Source organism: Stigmatopora nigra, chromosome 4 (genome assembly GCF_051989575.1).
Source record: "Stigmatopora nigra isolate UIUO_SnigA chromosome 4, RoL_Snig_1.1, whole genome shotgun sequence".
NCBI lineage: Eukaryota > Metazoa > Chordata > Actinopteri > Syngnathiformes > Syngnathidae > Stigmatopora > Stigmatopora nigra.
The window spans coordinates 8,494,929-8,514,087 of record NC_135511.1 but is presented as its reverse complement, the minus strand read 5'-3'; the positions used below and the strand labels follow the sequence as shown (position 1 = coordinate 8,514,087).

The 19,159-nt window shown below is 41.2% G+C and overlaps 3 protein-coding genes across 4 annotated transcripts; 1 reads left to right on the top strand and 2 right to left on the bottom strand.

The window, feature by feature from the left end:
• Positions 1 to 642: 642 nt before the first annotated feature.
• Positions 643 to 5,614, bottom strand: LOC144195528 (RING finger protein 37-like). Its single transcript, XM_077715232.1, has 7 exons — positions 5,382 to 5,614; positions 4,582 to 4,645; positions 3,580 to 3,681; positions 2,795 to 3,465; positions 2,044 to 2,591; positions 1,489 to 1,680; positions 643 to 1,278 (listed from the first exon to the last, which is right to left on the bottom strand). The coding sequence occupies exons 2-7, from the start codon at positions 4,633 to 4,635 to the stop codon at positions 1,052 to 1,054; spliced, it is 1,794 nt and encodes a 597-aa protein (XP_077571358.1). The 5' UTR covers positions 4,636 to 4,645; positions 5,382 to 5,614; the 3' UTR covers positions 643 to 1,051.
• Positions 5,615 to 6,105: 491 nt separating this feature from the next.
• Positions 6,106 to 15,733, bottom strand: LOC144195959 (uncharacterized). 2 transcript variants are annotated; one of them, XM_077715870.1, is made up of 8 exons: positions 15,504 to 15,733; positions 12,746 to 13,538; positions 11,384 to 11,854; positions 11,136 to 11,303; positions 10,773 to 10,901; positions 10,415 to 10,606; positions 9,580 to 9,810; positions 6,106 to 8,838 (listed from the first exon to the last, which is right to left on the bottom strand). In XM_077715870.1, the coding sequence occupies exons 2-8, from the start codon at positions 13,499 to 13,501 to the stop codon at positions 7,939 to 7,941; spliced, it is 2,847 nt and encodes a 948-aa protein (XP_077571996.1). In that variant the 5' UTR covers positions 13,502 to 13,538; positions 15,504 to 15,733; the 3' UTR covers positions 6,106 to 7,938. The 2 variants fall into 2 exon arrangements, with proteins under 2 accessions (XP_077571996.1, XP_077571995.1); XM_077715869.1 differs by having other exon boundaries at positions 12,746 to 13,665; positions 15,504 to 15,732.
• Positions 15,734 to 17,202: 1,469 nt separating this feature from the next.
• On the top strand, positions 17,203 to 18,949 carry LOC144195786 (sepiapterin reductase-like). The gene is made up of 4 exons (XM_077715630.1): positions 17,203 to 17,336; positions 17,402 to 17,633; positions 18,034 to 18,321; positions 18,667 to 18,949. The coding sequence occupies exons 1-4, from the start codon at positions 17,238 to 17,240 to the stop codon at positions 18,819 to 18,821; spliced, it is 774 nt and encodes a 257-aa protein (XP_077571756.1). The 5' UTR covers positions 17,203 to 17,237; the 3' UTR covers positions 18,822 to 18,949.
• The last annotated feature ends 210 nt before the right edge of the window (positions 18,950 to 19,159 follow it).

Genomic DNA, 19,159 nt, shown 5'->3' with positions numbered 1-19,159 from the left:
TGGGAAAAAAATACAACGTTAGGATTGATGCAAAGTGGTAAACAATGCCAGACACCTGATCTCAGATCAAGGTAATGGTTTTCCAGCCACAATAGTTAGTAATGGTCTTCTGTATTCTTTAAATTTTGTCTTTTAGCAATGCATTGCATTGGATTCAGGTCAGGTGAGTAAATTGGCAATTTCATAATATTACACAAAAACTGTTGTTGCACTAGGCATTTCATTCTTGGTTGGCCAGGTTCCTCAGGTGAATTACATTCTTAATGGGGCTATTTCAAAAATAAGCGCCAATGTATTGCATGCAATACAAAAAAAAGAGCCTTTATATTTTTAGCAGACACTATTTTGCATGAAACTCCCATAGAGCGGATGCAGGATCATGACCTTAATTACGCTTGATGTTACCAAGGAGACAAAATGCTTGTCAATGCAGTTGGCATTTTTTATGTTTTTATGTACAAGTCCTGGTGTCACTTGACACTTTTTATACACTTAGTGGCAGTCCCAAAGTCTACAAACCATAAAGATAATCTGCATAATTTTCATCAATTAATTTTTCGCATCTTTGCATCCACTTTTTGTGATGTTTGTGATGGGTCCTGTGCTGTGAGAAATTGATTTTATTCTAATAAAATATATGCCTAGGAGCAATAACAATTTAAATAAAAGGGAAAACCGACATTTTTCCATTTCTTGATATAAAAATCAAAAAGAGCAGTGTAACATGAAAGAAGTTGAAATGATTATGAATGCTTCACTTCCCATTTTATGCATTCACCCTCTGGTTATTCTGCACACTGCCCTCAGGCCTCTTTGTGTATTCACAAACCACTGAACCAAGGCTGCAACACTCAATGAAGAGAAGAAGAGCATGTGGACATTATTTGTATTTCTATATGTTTTTTCTCCTTTTCTTCAAAACTGTTTTGCACAATACATCTTGACGGCCACTCTACACCTGAGGTACAGTGACGAACAAGGGCAAAACATTTTTTCAGTACTTCAACCTTGAAGGCAGATAGATTCATTCTCCGTGTTGTCTCTGGGAAAGCTAGTGATGCACACGTACGATGTCGGCGCGGGAAGTGGAGCTTCCGCAGTCAGAGCATATGACGCTGGTGGAGGCTGTCGTCGTGGCGACAGAGTTTGGCGAGGGTGCCGAATGATTTTGCAGGCAAGAGCGGCACAACAAGTGACCGCAAAGCAGCCGGTAAACGGCTGATGGTGCCTTTGAGTACGGAGAAAGTATGCGAGCACAAGACGAGCAAGTTCTATCGCCTGAAAATCACAAAGCAGAGTAGCAGAGTTTGGAATTAAATCTCATAGTTAAGGGTTTTTCCTGGGGTCTAGTTATTTTATTTCTATGTTTTAAGATATAGACAAATTATTTTCATATGGGTGCCAATTGATCACGTTTTCACAATTGATATTGTCGTAAAACTCAAATCATAATGAAGTGATGTTTTTTTTTACGTTCCCAGATCTCACCTGCAGCATGAGAAACGGTGGTCTGACATTGAGTCGAGGCTTCTAAGGAGTCGGTGACTGGAAGCGAAGATCTATGCACAGGCAAGTTAGATGTGAAGGAGGGTCGCCCCTTTAGGACGGAGAAAAGGGCATTATCCAGGCTGGCTGATAGGCGTGTTTCATGTGTGCTGCCGCTGCTGCTGCTGCTTGGCTCTGTTAATTAGAATTTACACAGAATCATGGTAAAACACATTTTAGAGCATGATTGGAAATATGGCCATTTTACAGTATTTTACATTTAGGCGTGCCTTTATTTTATCCTTAATATATTAAGGAAGTGTGCATTCTTGGTAGAATCTCAAAATTAGGTGACTACAACTTGCAAAAAATAAAAATATATGTGATCAAGACATCCCTAGTGACTTTGAAGTGAAATGTTATGCAAAAAACACTTGGTAAAACTACCTGTTAACTAACACTGACTTGAGATCCATCAAGTATGACATTATATAACCAAGTAAACATTTGTAAAAAAATAAATAATGAGTGCAAATACTATATTAGAAGTACACCCACCTGAGGTATCACGTCTCAATAGTTTATTCTGAGGGAGCAATGGCTGCATGTCAGTTGGTGATTCACTTAAGTGTCGTTTCCGCCCTTCGCCAACCTCCAGAATTGAGCTTTTTTCATGACGCTTTGAGTCACGTGAAGCATTTTTGTAATCTGACATCTGTTCCAATGTGGGGCCATCTACTGCGGAAGCCACTAAACAGTGATTTTGCTTTGTCTCCAAAGAGTTTATCAGCCTTGAAGCTTGCGGCTCCTCGGCTACTCCTCGCTTTCCGATCGTTCCATCCCTTCTCGAGCAGCCGTTCTGCAGAAGGAAATGGTCGATTCGTCTTTTTAGCTGTGGATTAGGGAGAGGCTGACAGCTGGCGGTGAAGGGGACGCCGGTGAATGGGTCGCTCCCGGGTCTTCCCCATGAGGCTTCCCTCTTCTGGTGTTCCTCCAGGGTGGTGCTGTCCACCGACATGCCGCTCGGAAGCAACATCGGAAGCGCCATCACTTCCTGGGTAATGGGATCAAGGAACTCTTCTGGGGTTGAATTGAGGGATGGAATGCTAGAATCAAATGGAAACACAGGACGTGAAGTCTAAAGACATGCAATGGATTAATGGAAAATTATTTTTCCTTAATTTTCTTCAAAAAAAAAAGTATTTTCCCTTTAGAAATCCAAGTACAATATTATTTTGACAATAAAATATGATCCATTGGCTTTCAAGAAACCAAAGTAATCAATATAAAGCAAACAAAAAGTATTTACCATAGAGGTGTATCCTGGCAAGGATGTCTAATTTGATTGACGGCTGCGACAGGTCTTGGTAGTGGTCTTTGATTGGCTCTGTGGACATGCTCAATTTTCTCAACTTCCTCTTGGGAACAGCAACGGGCCGGTTGCCCCCACACCGCCAAAGCCTTGAGGCCCATAGCGGACGCAGCGCCACCGAAAGGCAGAGTGACGCGGAGATGCGTGACGGAGGTCAAAGAAAGGTGTCCGCGGCTCTCCAGCTCCTCTCTGCGAGCATCCTCGGGATGAGGCGGAGGACGTGAGGTGAAGGGAGGCCGTGGATCAAAACGACAACGAGAAAAAGTCACTTTGGTTTCCTCCCGGACTTCGCAACGGCCCACAAGTTTAAAGGCATGCTCGGAAAATGCTGATAGGGTTTGAGCACTTTGCTGAGGCACATTCAGAGTCTTCTCCCTCAATTGTTGACCCTGCAGACCCAAATTGGGGTGTTTTGTGCTGTTCCCATGACCTTTATTAAACTGTGCCTGGGGTCTGTCTTGAACTTGGTCCTTAGTAAACGTCTGTACAGGTTCAGAACTAGTGCTAATCTCCAGTCTCTTGCTGCATTGTCCTCGGTCCATGCCCCAGGGCCATAGCTCAACATCGACTCTGCAAAGTTCCACCTTGAAGTCAAACCTTAATGTCACCTGATGAACAAAGAAGGCTTGTTAACGACACTCAGCATGATGACTCTCTTTACAATCAGCAAACGTCAAATTAAGCTCGTATCTCGAGTTACCACTGTAGTATCAAAACGTTACCTGCACTGGAGGCCGTAAAAAGTACTCCAGCTTGAAACCCCGTCTCCGTTGGGTAGGGTCTGCTGATATGAGGTTTGTGACATCGAATCCATCTGCGCACAACTGCAGTCGAACGAAGGAAGACAGAATCAAGAATTACAACACAATTACAGCAAGGTGGTGATTAAATCGAGACCAAAATATGCTGTAGGCAACAGTGCATTTCCAAAGATGACCAGTTTGTTTGGACTTTTGAGTAGTAGTCCTGTATCACATGGAAATCCATGTGCCTATTGCCCTGTGACAAAAATAATTGGTCAGAGAAGATGCTGTGTACTCAATTGGAAATATGAAAAACTCTCAAATATGACAAGGACATCCAAAGATGAGGTAATAAAAGCATAACCTGCGCAAGAAAATTAGTGTGCACTGAAGGGCAAAACAGATAAAAAGCATAAGGCCAGCGATGATTCAATCTCCCACACAACACAATGGCCCTCAGCGTCTTTATTTTCAGGCCTTTTGTTCCTTACCTTCACCCAAAGCTTTGTTATTCTTTTGCAAAGTCTACCAGAATTCTTCTACCATGACATAGGACGCACTTGTTCATTAAGTGGATAGCGGAGGGCAAACAAAAATAGTGACGTAGTATGAAAAAATGAATCGGAAGTCACACAAATAAATAGACTCCAAGACAAAATGTTATGTTTCATCGGGCCAAAATGTCCAAAATTGACATTTCTTAATTTAACGCTCCACACAAAGCATTTATTGATTAAAAGTTTTAGTTCAGGAAATAAACATTGCAAGTTATACAAAATAAAATTGCTTTTGGTAAGAAGTACAGATGTCTGAATTGTTCACAAAATATAACAAAACTATTGACAATTTTGTACCCATTTATTTCATTCCATATTATTGAGAGCTAAAATATGGCAAGGAAATCATTTAGTGTATTTTAGTCAAATGCTATACATGCCTACAGGATACTATTGAAAAAAAAGAAGATACATTGCTGAATACCTTGTTGCATCTTATGTTTGTGTTGAAGTGTGGCAGGCAGAGATTCACGACCATGTTCTTCAACCTAAAAAGAAACACATGAAAACAACATTCAATTTAAAAGCATTACACGTAACTTCTTGGTCAGGAAAGATGCATCAGGCAAATGACATTTATAGAATAATTTAAGAACTTCAATGGACAAACAAGGCTTTGATCGAGTGGAGAAATAATCTTGTATTAGTTTATTATTTTAAACAAATTAAAAGGCCCCTTCAGATTTCATTTTTGTGTATTTCTATTCAATTAATATAATTAGTCATGGAACCAATACTCTAAAGTTGATAATCAATAAAATACTATTAATAATAAATAACAATTTAATTTTTTATTATTATAATTTTTGTTTTAAAATTAATACACATTTTGCACTATCAAAAAGCAAAATAGCAACTATTTAATCAATGCTATTTTTAAATAAATAGACTGCAGCTCCAGCACCCCCAGCATCCTTGTGATAAGTGGGAAGTAAAATGAATAAATAAATAACTAAAAGAATAATTGTTACCGTTTTTGTTTCTTTTCATATGAAAAATGCAATGAATGAAAACATTTTTGCTTCACAAATAAGAAAATATTAAATAACTTAATGCCATTGACAAGGACAGACGTTCAATATAGAAGACTGCTAGTTGAGTGCCAGTTTATATGGATGGGAGGTAGTGCGCCTACAATGGCAGCCAATGAGTTAAATGGATTAAGCATCCTGCAACTAAAACTGGACTCAGGTTTGTTGAGTTGGACTTTTAATACTGACTCACCTTTATTGAACACAGCAGAATCCGGAAGAATGTTCAGCCAAAGTAAAGAAACGATGGTGTTGACTAAACTCGCGTTTATAGGTGCTTGAAGGGAATCATAAAGGGGGCGTTTTCGATGGCCTCTGGAAAAGGTCCAACGGTGATCTACTATGTAGGACTCAATAATATGGATAGATCAAATGATGCATTTAAACTGACTCGATTTAAGATACTAAACTAGCTTGATCGCTAGTACCTACGGAACCTGAAAAGGAACAAGATTGCAAACGCCAAAGTGCCATTCTTATTTATTATAGCATAGTCGCATGCAAAAGTATGCAAATACCCTTACCATACGAAATAATATTAATATATATATATATATATATATATATATATATATATATATATATATATATATATATATATATATATATATATATATATATATATATATATATATATATATATATATATATATATATATATATATATATATATATATATATATATATATATATATATATATATATATATATATATATATATATATATATATATATATATATATATATATATATATATATATATATATATATATATATATATACACACATAGATCAAATACAATATTTAAAATAAATTAGATATTTCATATCACTAAAATTGTGTTCATTTAAATTGTCATGAAGTAGATATTTTAGTAGAGATATACTACAGTAAATGGAATCACTCAACAAGGATATCCGAATTGTTCACATTTATTCAGTCAGCTGATTTTAACAAAGAAGTGATTTTAATCAGGCCAGAACAATACTTATAACATAACTGTAAACAATAAACCTGAAACATATCAAATTGAAAGTATTTTGCTCTCTAAACAATGCAATACTGTAACTACAATAATCACCTACATCAAAAGGAGGCTTTTTTTTCTTTTTTTGAACTAAGTTGGTATTTTTACACTTTACACCTCCATGATAGACTCATAGGCTGTCTCTACAATTGAAAAAAGATCACACACACACACTCACACACTCTCTCTCACACACACACACACACACACACACACACACACACACACACACACACACACACACACATTCACGAAATAAAACTGAATGGCACATTTTCTTGTTCATTTTACCATATTTATAATAACAGTAATAAAGATGCTAATACTGTGTGATAATTCTAGCAATAAGTTAATATTCTTGAGCAACATCTTTGTATGCCGGCATGAACAACACATATAAAAGCCATGATATTCACACTGAAATCCAATGTGCATGTCAACCGGTCATGATGTAGTGCACTTAAGATGAATTCTCCCAGTCTACTTAAACTATGCAAATAGACGGATGTATGAGATTTGACACCCGCTTCCCTTTCTGTGTTTTGGTCTACTTGACAAAAATCAAATAATTCTTTTTGAATATATATTATATATACTTGCAATATTGCCACTAGTCCCTCTATATCAGTCTTTATAAACTGGCACTCACACACGCACACTCTCTCATTCACACACATGTACAATCTATAACTATAAGTATTTATTTCTTGTATGTTTTACATTCTCTATTTTTTTGTTTCACTTTGGGATTTATTTCCTGGCCTTAAACGAATTAGGATGATGTGCTTCCATTCATTTGTTTCCACTGTTTCACAGTTGAGAAAGAAAGTCATTTTGGAGCACCATGATAGGATCAAAACTGACCTCTAGGGTTCGTTTTTAGTCAACGCAGGTGAAGATAAACTTAGAATGGCTCCTAATTTTTGGATTGAGTTGATTATCAACATATATTTAATTTATTATTCTAATTCATATTTAGAAAATATAAGCTCTGTTAGACTTGAGGATATCTTTGACACATGCATGTTGGACATTGTGCATGGAATGTCATGAAAACCACCTTAATTGCGAATGTCAATGCGATGTCTCCTAATGTGGAATAAGTGGTTGACTTATATAGATATATATTCATATTGAATCAAAGCACTGAAAATGATATTCACACTTGATTTTTTTTTTTTAAACCAGCAATACTTCTTCTGTTGCACATGCTGGAAATGATGGAGTAAGGCGCTCTCTGGCCACAAATGCAGATTACCGTCACACACTCTTGACCACTAGTTCTACTTGTACGTTATACGACTGACACAGACTTACAATGAATAATAAATATCGCATAATAATAATAAGAACGAGAATAGAATACTCTTGTTACTCTGACAATATCCCTGATTGTCTTGGTCCTTTTTTTTCCTGGCACGGCCATGAAATAATCGACCGTTGTTGGCGTCACCTTAACATAGTATTCAGTTTGTCACTCTCCTTTGTGGCAAACTTTTTTGAAATATCATGTAAGAAGTGGTGTGCAACTTGTGAGAGATAGGCTGCTTAGAAAACAAATTCACTTCCTGCTTCCATCACCTGCTTGTATGTTGGTTGACATGTTAAGTGTTTTCATGGATATGGTCAGTTAAAATGCTCTTACAGTACGATGTGATGTGGTATTATGCCAGTGTGGTTACTGCACATTTTTTTGGGAGAGTTTTCCGGCACGTTTTCTCCTTAAATTTCGGTGGACTCTATCCTCTCCAGACGTGAAGGTCCTGCCCAAGGAGGGGCAAGTTGATGAAGAGAGGGTGGCCCCTTCTGGTCTTCACACGGTGGGGAAAGGGTGAGGGTGATCGGGCCAGAGAGGGATGGTGGCGGCTGAGGAGATAACGCTATGAGGGATTGCGGAGGTGGAGAACCAGAGGAAGAGGGAGGTGAGGTGTTGGTGACTGTGGTGGTTGGGACGGTCTGGACGCTACTGGGTTTGGTTCCCAGCTGGCTCATACGTTTCTCCAAAGCCTGGTTCTTCTGTAGGGTCTCCACATAGCTCAGTTGTAACTGGGCTTGGTATTTCAACACCCGCTCTTTCTCGTCCTGCCAGGTGTGACGTTCCTGGTCGAAGTTGAGCGCCTGGCGCTCGCGTTGCTGCCGCTCCAGGCGCAGGGCGGCCTGCAACTGCTCCAGCTGTCTGCGCAACTCAACCGCCTCGTCCCAATGGGCGTCCTGTTGTCGTTGCTGGGATTCCTGACAGAGCTGGGCCTCGTGGCGGAACTGGGCCTCGTGGCGAATATGGGCTTCGTGGCGGAAGTGAGCTTCCTGTTGCATGTGAGCGTCCTGTCGCTGCTGCTGATGCCACTGTGCCTCCTCGCGCTGTTGCCTTTGAGCTTCCTGCCTCTGGGCTTTGGCCTCGTCGCTTTGAAGACTCAGCAGGGTGTCGGCCATTGGTGGCAGTGAGTTGGAGGACTCGGCAGGGGTTCGCGGGCAGTGAACCATTCCCCAGGGTGGCAAGAGGCCTGCGGCGGCTAGGTTTGGGCTCATGACAACCTCTGCTCCTCTGCTGACCTCATTCAGAGCTCGTTTAAGACTGAGCACCTCTGCCTCAAAGACACCAAGTTTCTCTCGAAGGATGGACACCTAGAGGAAGTAAAGAACATGACAACATATATATATAAGTTGCATAAGGTGGGAAAAACAGAATATGGGGTTAATAGATATTCTATTTTGGTCATTGTGGGCACCTAGAACACTCTACTTATCAATTGACCTGCATTCCTCTAATTTTCATTACTGTATAAATGTCAAAATTGGAGTTTTGTGATGATAATGTTTTTGGAAAATGTAAATATCAAATAAAATTATTTGAAGATTCTCTTTATAGAATGACCGCTGATTCATCATTTTAAGGCAATCATTATTAAATGGGATGATCTTCGAACTACTGCCTAAAGTGCAAATCTAAATTTAAGAGGAAAAAAAATCTTTGTAAGCTTCTTATAAGCTCATCCAGCACAAAAGATCAAATTGTTTTGGCTTGGGCTAAATGTTGTTCAATCCCCACTTCGACACGCTCCTGTTACTCTTTTCCAGCGAGGATTTCGAGGATTAGAATTTCAATTATTTGGATTTACTGGGAACCTTCTAGATCCAGCAGTTGCGCTTATTGGAAATTAGATTCTGTATTTAGTTCTCTGCACTCTTTTTGAGTCCCTTCAAAGTTGATTAATTTCAACATCAAATTGAAGGTAAATGTTATGGGTATTTGTTTCTTAACCATAGTTAGCTTTGTGTTTTACTGAGGATCTTGCAGGATGGAGCTATAATACGGAAGTAATATAATGTTTATGTCATCATAAAACAAATACAAATGAGACTTGCCTCTGAAAGAGTTCTCCTCAGGTCTGCCTCACACTTCTCCAGCTCCATGCTCTTGGCACTGTAGGACTCCTTCAGTCCAAGCATGGCCTCCTCCTGATTTCTTAGCTGGGCATTGAGCTCCTTGAGCTGGCCCCTCAGGGCCACCATCTCTCCTGCCCGCTGCGTCACCTCGGCCTGGCTTTCTCTCAGCTGTTGCTTTAGCAGGGAGATTTCGCCTGCTTTCTGACACACCTGCCACATCGGGATAAAGGAGAGAATGAATTATCAGGGCCTTAATTTGTATGTATGAACACAGAGCAGGGCTGTATTTATCCATAAGTTAGGAGATAGACACATTTTTACTCTGAACTCCGACTATATTGTCAGAAATGTGTTCCCTTTCATTACAATCGAAGAAAATTGGATGACGGATTTATATTTCTGAGTCACTTAATGTTCTGGATCGTGTACATTTGGATTGAATTGAATGGAATGTTTAGAGTGTCATTTTACAAGTGTAATAAGATTTAAAGTAGCCAACATAGTAAAATAATAAGTAGTTAACAACATGAACAAGTAGGCAAGTGCACAAATAACAAACAGACAGCTAAATTATCAATAAATAATCAAAATGAATAATAAAAAGAAATGAATAATCCATAAATAAATAAACATTAAACTGTACATTTACAGTGTAGGTGATAGCATGCCAGTTAAAATGTATTGCAAGTTTGTCACCGTCATATGCATTGAATGAGTTAAGAGTGAAAGGAAAGGTAGAACCTTACTAAACAATAATTAAGATAGAATGGACAGAGTTTGACTTTGGAGGTGGCACTTCATTTGGCTTGCTTACCTCCCACTTGGTCTCTTCCAGACGTGGCAAAATGTCAGCCTGTTCTTTCCTGTAATCCAGACATTTTCTTTCCAGTTCCTCTCGCTGGGCAAGTAGAGCTGCCATCTCCTCCTGGAGTCTCCTCTTGTCTTGGGACAAACGGGTAATCTGTGCCTGGAGGGCGGTCTGCGAGCGTTGTGCGCGCCGTGTAACCTACAGACAAATACGTAGTAAGTTTTTATGTGTATTTTTGCCCAGATTTGATGCGATCCATGTTGGTGGTTGTTGCATTCAAATGACATGTTGGCCAGAATATTTGGAGAATGCAAAGTGATATTTTAAGTGGAGTGATTAGAATTGGACTATATGGTGAGGTCACCTGTTGCAAGCGTGAGGCATAGTTCTGTCTCAGCTCGTCCATTTGTCGCTCCCACACACGCTGCTTTTCCTCAAACACCTGAATGATGGCAGCTTCGCTTTGGTCCAAGTTGCGGCGCATGTGCTGGACCTAGTTGGATGCCCAAGGCATTGACAAGTGTTATAATACACAATTGTACAAGAGTATTGCCTCAGATATGAGATTTGGGTTGCATTTGTTTATAGATATTAGAAGTTACACATATTAGAGTGCGGTACAGTACAAGGACGAAGATGATTGACTTATGTGTCATTTGCATATCACACAAAGCTTTGCTTTATTTATTTGATTTAAACCAAATGGAGCAACAACTGCAATTCTAACCTCTTGCTCTTTCTCCCACAAGCGGTCTTCCAGGTCCTGGATGATGTCATCCGAAGAAGAGGAAGGCCGCAAGGGTCCTGGCGCATCACTCATGTGACTCAACCTTTGGTAGGACGAAGAACTCTTTCCCGATGATGATCGCCCGCTGTCCGAGGCACAAAGCCCATTCTGGAAGAAACAGTGAGGAAAAAAATATGATTTCCTATTCAGAGAGCAGCTATAAAGTTTGTATTTGTAAAAGTGCCTACCTGGTAGCCAGGCTTTTCCAGTTTGTCTAATCCCGCTGCCACCCCAGCCATGCCCAACCTGTTGATTTGGCTTGTGGAAGCACTTAGTGGTCCTAGTACAGCTGGGGGTCCGCAACCAGAGCCCGAAACAGTGTAGGTGGGCAGGCTAGTCAGAGAGTTCCTGCCTGAGTCGGACATCCCCCCCTGAACCATTTCATTAGGATTTCCCACTCCCTCACCTCTGCTGACCCTCACCGGGCTTTCCTGGTCCAGGAGGAGGGCCTCCGGAACCTCCCCTGACTCTCCCCCGCCGCCATCTCTGCCTCTCCTGCCACCTCTCCCTTCACTGTAGCCTTCTGCCCTCCCTTCACTCTTGCCCTCACTTCCAGCCCCGCCTGCTTGGCCCACAAGGTTCTGCATGGAGTGGAAACTCTTCGGGACCACCGGTTTGAAGGCAGAAGGACGAACTAGGCCGGTGTCTCTCTGCATTGCCTGAAAAAAGAGGTTTGTATGAGAGCAAAACTACACTGCAGATTGCATTCAACCATCATTCTTCTGTCACGCTTAATGTTTCATAGCTCAGGTGAAAGCTGGAGCCAATCCCTGCAAACTTTAGCACCATCAATCACTGAACTGTCATACTTTGATAAGTATGCAAATATGGAGCTGCATGAGTGGACACATACATTTTCTCCTTTAATTAGAACTGGCTTTAACCAGTCTTCATGAACAGTCTCTTTACTTCAGTTCAATTTCCTTGAAAGCCAAATAGTTGATGGAAATTCTATATTTTTGGACTGGTCGAAGAAGCTGGGGTATATTCATTTTCAGGCAATAATGTATTATTTGACTGCTTTAGTTGTTGTTGTTGGCAAGAGGTTTCTGGATATTTTTCCTGCTTAGCCATCTTGGTATATCCATGCCATAATTCAAAATTGGAAGTGCCAATCTATCTGACCTCTGATCAAATGTTATCTACCTGGGATCTACCATTACGCCCTTAACTCAGTAATTGGTTCCAGTTTTCCTGAACCATAGAAACTAAATTCCGACTTTAAATCAATGCTTGATCTTTTTTGTCAAAGATTGGAAGCCTTTTTGAGCATTTTTCTCCCGTCTAGGGCCTCGGTAAAAACCATAAACGAGTGTTAAACTGTGAGAACTTATTGCTTTGTTATGAGTTGAAAAATTGAGAACTATGCTTATGTTGTTGTAGATAAGATGACTACACCGATTTTATGTATAGATAATATGTTTGCTTGTGACTTTACTAATATATTCATCATCTCAATATTTTGCCATCTGTGATTTAAAACCAGAAGAAAGAATTGCTCAAAGAAGTTCCATTTGAAAGAAGTGAGACAACAGGATTTCCAGAAGTACCTGCTCCAATTTTCCTGACACGGCCATGATTTTGGGTGGATTGTGTCCGGCTGGGTTACTTTCACCGTCGGCTCTGGTGGCCACCATCTCTCTGTGCTGATGCTGGTTTACCCCAACGCTGTTCTTCTCATTTCCTCCTCGGCCCACGACGTTACCGCAAGCGTCCAGGCCGGCGGCCTGCAACTCCCTTTCCCGTTCCAGGCGTTCCCCCTCCAATCTTTCCCGTTCCCGTTCTCGCTCCCTTTCCCGTTCTCTCTCCCGTTCTCTCTCAATCTTCTCCCTCTCGATTCTTTCTCTCTCCCTCTCCCGGGCCCTCTCCCGTTCTCTCTCCCTCTCCCGCTCCAGCCTCTCTCTCTCCACACGTTCCCTCTCTCGCTCTCTGTTCCTCTCCCGTTCTCGCTCCCTTTCCAATCTCTCCCGGTCCCAGTCTCGGTCCCGGTCCCTGTCTCGCCCCCGTTCCCGTTGCCTCTCCCACTCCCTTCTTAGTGCAGCGTTTCCACACTCCAGTTGGCTGTTATTGTTGGGCGGCGCCATGATACATTCCGTGTTGGTGGTGGACGCCGTTTCAGTGGGCCGGTCGGTACAGGTGCCGGTACCGATGCTAACGCTCCCTCGTTCGTCGCTAGATGCCGTGCCGTCGGATATAGTCACGGGGGGGCGGGGCAGACGCTCTGCGCTGCAGCTGCGGTCACCAGGGCAACGCCGTGAGAGAGGAGGGGCGCGGGGCAGCGTGGTCCTCGTGCCTACGGACTTCATGGCAAATTCCTGCTCTCCTGCCACCCCACTGCCAACACTGCCCATAGTGAGGGGGTCAAAGGTCAGGGGTTAAAGGTTAGGGGTCAGGTTTGGGGAGGGTCACAGAAACATTTGGATGCAGTGTGGGTCATCACAACCTAATGCAGGTAGTGGGGGCACACACACTAGAGGAACACAGAGAAATGAGAGCTGTTATACATATTGTTGCTTTGATGGGATTAGATAAATGCAAATGACCAAACAGAGTAGATGAAATTCGCTTTGTGTTGACGGAATGACCTGTAACTGCCTGGTTTTTGGATAAACTGGAATTGTTCAGGCCTTTCGTTATGATGTACCATATCGAAAATTTCTTTAACACGTGTTTTGGCCACTTTGATGCAAGAAATCATGGATGCATTTGAAAAGGGAGGACTAGCTGGAAGAGTTATAACCATATGCTCCCTTGAAGTTGGTTGCATATCAACGTATTGCATTATAAGGAACATTGACTAGTGAGTGATTGTGTATGATCCTCTCAAATTTTTTAAAGGAAAATCCATTCATTGTGAAATTAGTGACCAATTACTGATGTTAAGTAATTATTGTTGGGGGAAAAAAACGTTATTAGAATGTTAAATACAAAATACTATTATGGTTGCATATTCAAAACAAGTGAACTTGTTGAAAAAAAATCTAGGAATGGTATGAATTCAACGCATCTCTTTTGATACTATTCCATGCAAACCAATTAAAATAGTAATCTAATCTTAAATAAAGGCAATTGTATTTTTTTTCACTACCTGTCCACCACTCAGCCATATTAAATCCGTCACTACTTATGGGCGCTGACCCACCAGAGGATCATTGGATTTCGCTATACATGGGCGTCCACGCTAAGAGGTTAGTGAGGCCCTTGTTTACCACATGAACCAAGTTCCACGCTGTAATGGTGTCAAGTGTAGTACCATTCTAATAATCTCTGTGTTCATGTACCATAATATAAAGCTTCTATTAATAGAAGCAAAAAAAACATAATACTACAAAACCTGGGCAAATTCAGTACATGTATCTTGTTTTCCACAACTAAATGTAATACTCAGTTTGAGCAGATAATCTGTGATAACTAATTGTACAATATGCTTTTTACTTGTTCCAGAATGATGTATGAATAAGCGCACTTTATCATCCAGTAGTTTGCTTCTATTACACGTCACAAAATCATGTTATTTACGCATACATGGCGACATGCAAGTGTACTGAATGTTCATTAATTTATTCATCTTTGAGCCGTAAAGGTTGCATGGGTTGCCAAGGCCTATCGCAGTTGATTTTGTGCATAAAACAGACTACACCCTAGACTGGTCGCCAGTCAGCCACACAGCCAATGACCATTCACACTCACAATCACATTGTCACCACTGGGAATCAAACCCGTGCTTGCCTGCACCCACGTCAGGCGAGTGAGCCACTACACTATCAGGCAGCAGATTTTATATATAGAATATTGTGATGATTAATTTCCAATGTCATATGGAATTATTATCATCACACATACATGCACGATCCCACCACAAGTATGAATGATAGCTTCAATATGATTACTTCATCTGGGGGTGACTATAGTAGTAATGGAGTGAGTAGCCGTAGTAGTGTTTTGTACTGTATATAGATACAGTTGCCTCGACGGTTGTCCGCCCCCCGTACCCCCTCCTCTCTCGCTCCCTCTTTTCTCTGCATCCCTGGGCGGCAAGGGCGGCTTTATAGCAGCATCCGCATCGAGCCCTCATTGCACCGCGCTTCCACGCACTCACTAGGCCCCGTAGCTGCAGCCCCACGCGCGCCGTGTTCTCCGCCATTGCAACCCCTCTTTCTCATCACATCCCAATCCCATCGTCGACATTGACGGAAGTACAAACGCGCTACCGTTTCATTATCGTGAATCATTTGCACCCTCCCTGCCTCCTAGCGACCGTGCATAACAACCCTATTGAGGCGTTCCGTCGTCAAAAGCGATACTCACTGATTTTTGTTGTTGTTCCAAGGAGCTGGAAGGCGGGCTCCGCGTTGTTGTTGTTTTTGTTGTACCTCGGTCAGTCTCGCTTTCCCCGGGCCCCGATCATCGTGCGATGCCGCCGATCGGGATGCCGTCCTCGACCGCTGTCAGCGTCGGATGCTGTTGATGGAGTCGCTCGGTTGATACGCGCATCAGCTGAGAGACACACACCCACTTCTGGACCCGCCCCTCCGGCTGCGTGATGTCAACGCCCCCCTTTGGCATCCTTCCAGTCGGCGCTCTCCCATGGGAGAATACCTTGCAAGGAGGATCTCATCTCAATTTCTGAACCGCTCACAAAGGGGCGCAGGGGGTGCTGGAGCCCATCCCAGCCAACTTCGGGTGAGAGGCAGGGGACAACACCCTGAATCGGTGGCCAGTCGATCGCAGGGCACGATGGACAACCATTCGCGCTCACAATCATAGCAAAGGGCAAGAGTGTACAATCAGCCTACCATGTTTTACCATGTTTCCAGAATGTGGGAGGAAACTGGAGTACCTGAAGAAAAATCACACAGGGTCAGGGAGAACATGCAAACTCCACACTGGTGGAGTGACCTGGGTTTGAACCCAGGACCCTAGGGCTGTGAAGCCGGCGAACTAACCACCCAAGCCACTGGGCCGGGGCAGGCCAGTAAATATCTTGTGAAATGTCTCAGGTTAATGGTATAGTACTTTGTGTTTTTTTTTTTTGTCATTGGAAGTGCAACATTTTACTATTTTCTGCAATACTAAAGTACAATCTTTATAATAAGGTTTACACTAGGCTTGTTTGCAACCCAGTTTAGTTATGCATTAAACGTTTAGCTTAACACGAAATTGAAATAGTGTAAAAAAGGCCTCATGCAGTCTTTACTCTTGCGTTAAATGCGTCTGCCAGTTACGTCTGTGCCAAGTGGTTCATCAATGGTGAGGAGATTTTTTTTTATTCTCTACATCATTAGTTTAAGTAATGATTGACACAGAAAAAACAACCAACACATTTTCAACTTGAAGACATTAGTGTATGACGTCATAGTGCGTTTGCATAGAAAAATGCTGCATGCTCTCTATACAGAGGCTTTATTAACTATTGGTCGCAAGAGGTCGACACAATCTTAAAAATTCAGATCATTTGGATCTTCTTCCAGGCAAAAATCCCCTTATTTAAAACATAATAGTTTTAACCAGGCAGTTCCTTTTTAATTTTAATTCCACAATTTGATTCCATATGATAGCGTATCAGGCAAAAAAAAAGAGCAGCAGCTCTGTATTTAATTATTATGAGCTATCATTTATCCTCGCACCTTAATTATTTTTCTTCTACAACTCTTTCTGCTCATTATTTACTTGTAGTCTGGAGGGTTATGTCACATTAAATAACAAAGTTGCGAGGTTTAAAATGGCTTACTTAGATCAAGAAATATGTAAAATTTTGGAGTTTAGCTGATGCCTGCTACTCTAATGCTGACTTTTACATGTGAACGATTGATTAGTTCTTACTACTTTGTACCATGTAAAAACTAACCAATACAAAAGACTTCAGTCTGTAAAGTAGAGCATAAAATTCCCTTTGTGCTGCCTGTTTACGTGGACCTATAAAAGTACTGCAGTACTCACATAGATCTCACGAGTTAAAGTCTTTTGACCTGTCATTGCACTTTGGTTTCAGCTTCCTCATTTTCCACAGCAACCATCCAGTAAGGTAGAAGTCAGAAGAAAATGTCTGGAGTTCTTCATACAAGTGGAAAAACTTTAGGACGATGCATGTGCATTATCACAGGAGCATCCAAGGGTTTTGGGCATGCACTTGCACAACTTGTAAGTATTCATCTTGTCTAGGAAGACAACAAAATTGAAGAGACAATGTCATGTGTTTTTTTCAGGTGTCAAGCTATCTTAAGCCGGGCTCCGTGCTCCTGCTGGTGGCTCGTTCCGGGCCTTTGCTCCTTGAACTGAAAGAGGAACTGCAGCAAAGTCTTAAGGGCAGGCAGAACCTCACTATAGACTTTGCGGCAGCAGATCTGAGTACAAAAGAGGGTGTGGAGGACACTGTGAACATGGCAAGACAGATGAGCCTCAAAGAATTTGACCATGTGCTGCTTGTTAATAATGCCGGTGAGACTTTACAGTATAAATTTGTAGAGGGCCATATTGGACCAAATCTTTTATAGATCCTTATGCATGTTTGGGCTACTAAGTGAAAATTAGCTTCAATTCTTTTTTATATACTGTCATGGATTTGTCTAAATCAGGAGTGTTAAACCAATGACAACCACCTGACCTGCAATCCACTGTTTAAACCTCTAACATACCACATTATTGGAAAGATATGACTTACTGCAGGGGTGTTCAAACGTTTTTGCTCCAAGATCTACTTTTCAAGGAGTTTACCTACTATATCTTTTTTTACAGGCCACTGACAGAGCTCAGCAATTATATAATGATATTTTATGTCTTTGCAAAGAGATCTCAATAAGAATATCAATTTATCAACATCTGTTATTTTTGCCAACAGCCTCATTGGGAGACATTTCCTCATTTGAAAGGTTCACCGAGCTCAATCGGGTCAATTCCTACCTAGCTCTCAATGTCAGTTCTGTGTTGGCGCTGACCGCCGGAGTGTTGCAGGCCTTTCCGCCACAAGCTGGACTACGCTGGAGTGTGGTCAACTGCTCTTCAATGTTTGCACTGCAGGCAATGCCCTCTTGGGTGCTCTATTGCACTGCCAAGGCAGCCAGGGAAATGATGTTCAGGGTTCTGGCAGCTGAAAATCCCAAAGTCAAAGTGCTTAGCTACTCTCCAGGTATCTGCATACTTATATTTTGAAAATATTTCAAAAAATATAAATGGTTTCGCACAGTAGTAACAAAGACAGACTCTGCCTACCCACCCCCACCCCACACACACATTCTTTTTAATTATGTATATTTTTTTCTGATTGGGTAGTTAATTAATTTTATATGTATCTTTTAATTCTATTCATCTAAATAACTTATTGAAACATTGAAAGACTATTGTGACTATATATTTTGATTGGAAAAAAACCTAATACCACTTATATAGAAAAAAAATGCCATTTATAGCTGCGGTGGAGTGTGTGTGTGTCGGGGATTGACTTTTCAGATATTCTCTAATCTTATTTTGCCAGGGCCAATGGACACAGAGATGCAGAAGGATATTCAGAGGCTGACAGGCATCCATTATCACCTTCACCCATGCATGGAATCTGCAACCAAGTTGATGGGGGTTCTTCTAGACAATGACTTTGCCACAGGATCACACCTTGATTTCTTTGAGTTGTGATCTCTGTAATACGCTATGTATGTATTAGGGCTGTATGAAAATGGTTAAAATGACTTACTATTTTTTGTGGCTCATATCTGCTTTTCTGAACGCAATGTATGGAGTCGGTGGAAAATACTATGTGATGGACAGCCAGATTTACTTTGTTTGATTTGTATGTCCTATCAGTCTTGTTTAGATTCAAAAATTTCACTCACTTGACTACCTGGATGAAGGCCACACATTTTCACTCACTCTGTTCTTCTTGGTGAGTAATAAAAAGTAAAATTGCAACTCCTCCATTGTGCAATCTCAGAGCCCAATTTTTAATTCGCCTAAAGGTTAGTTAATTATATTAA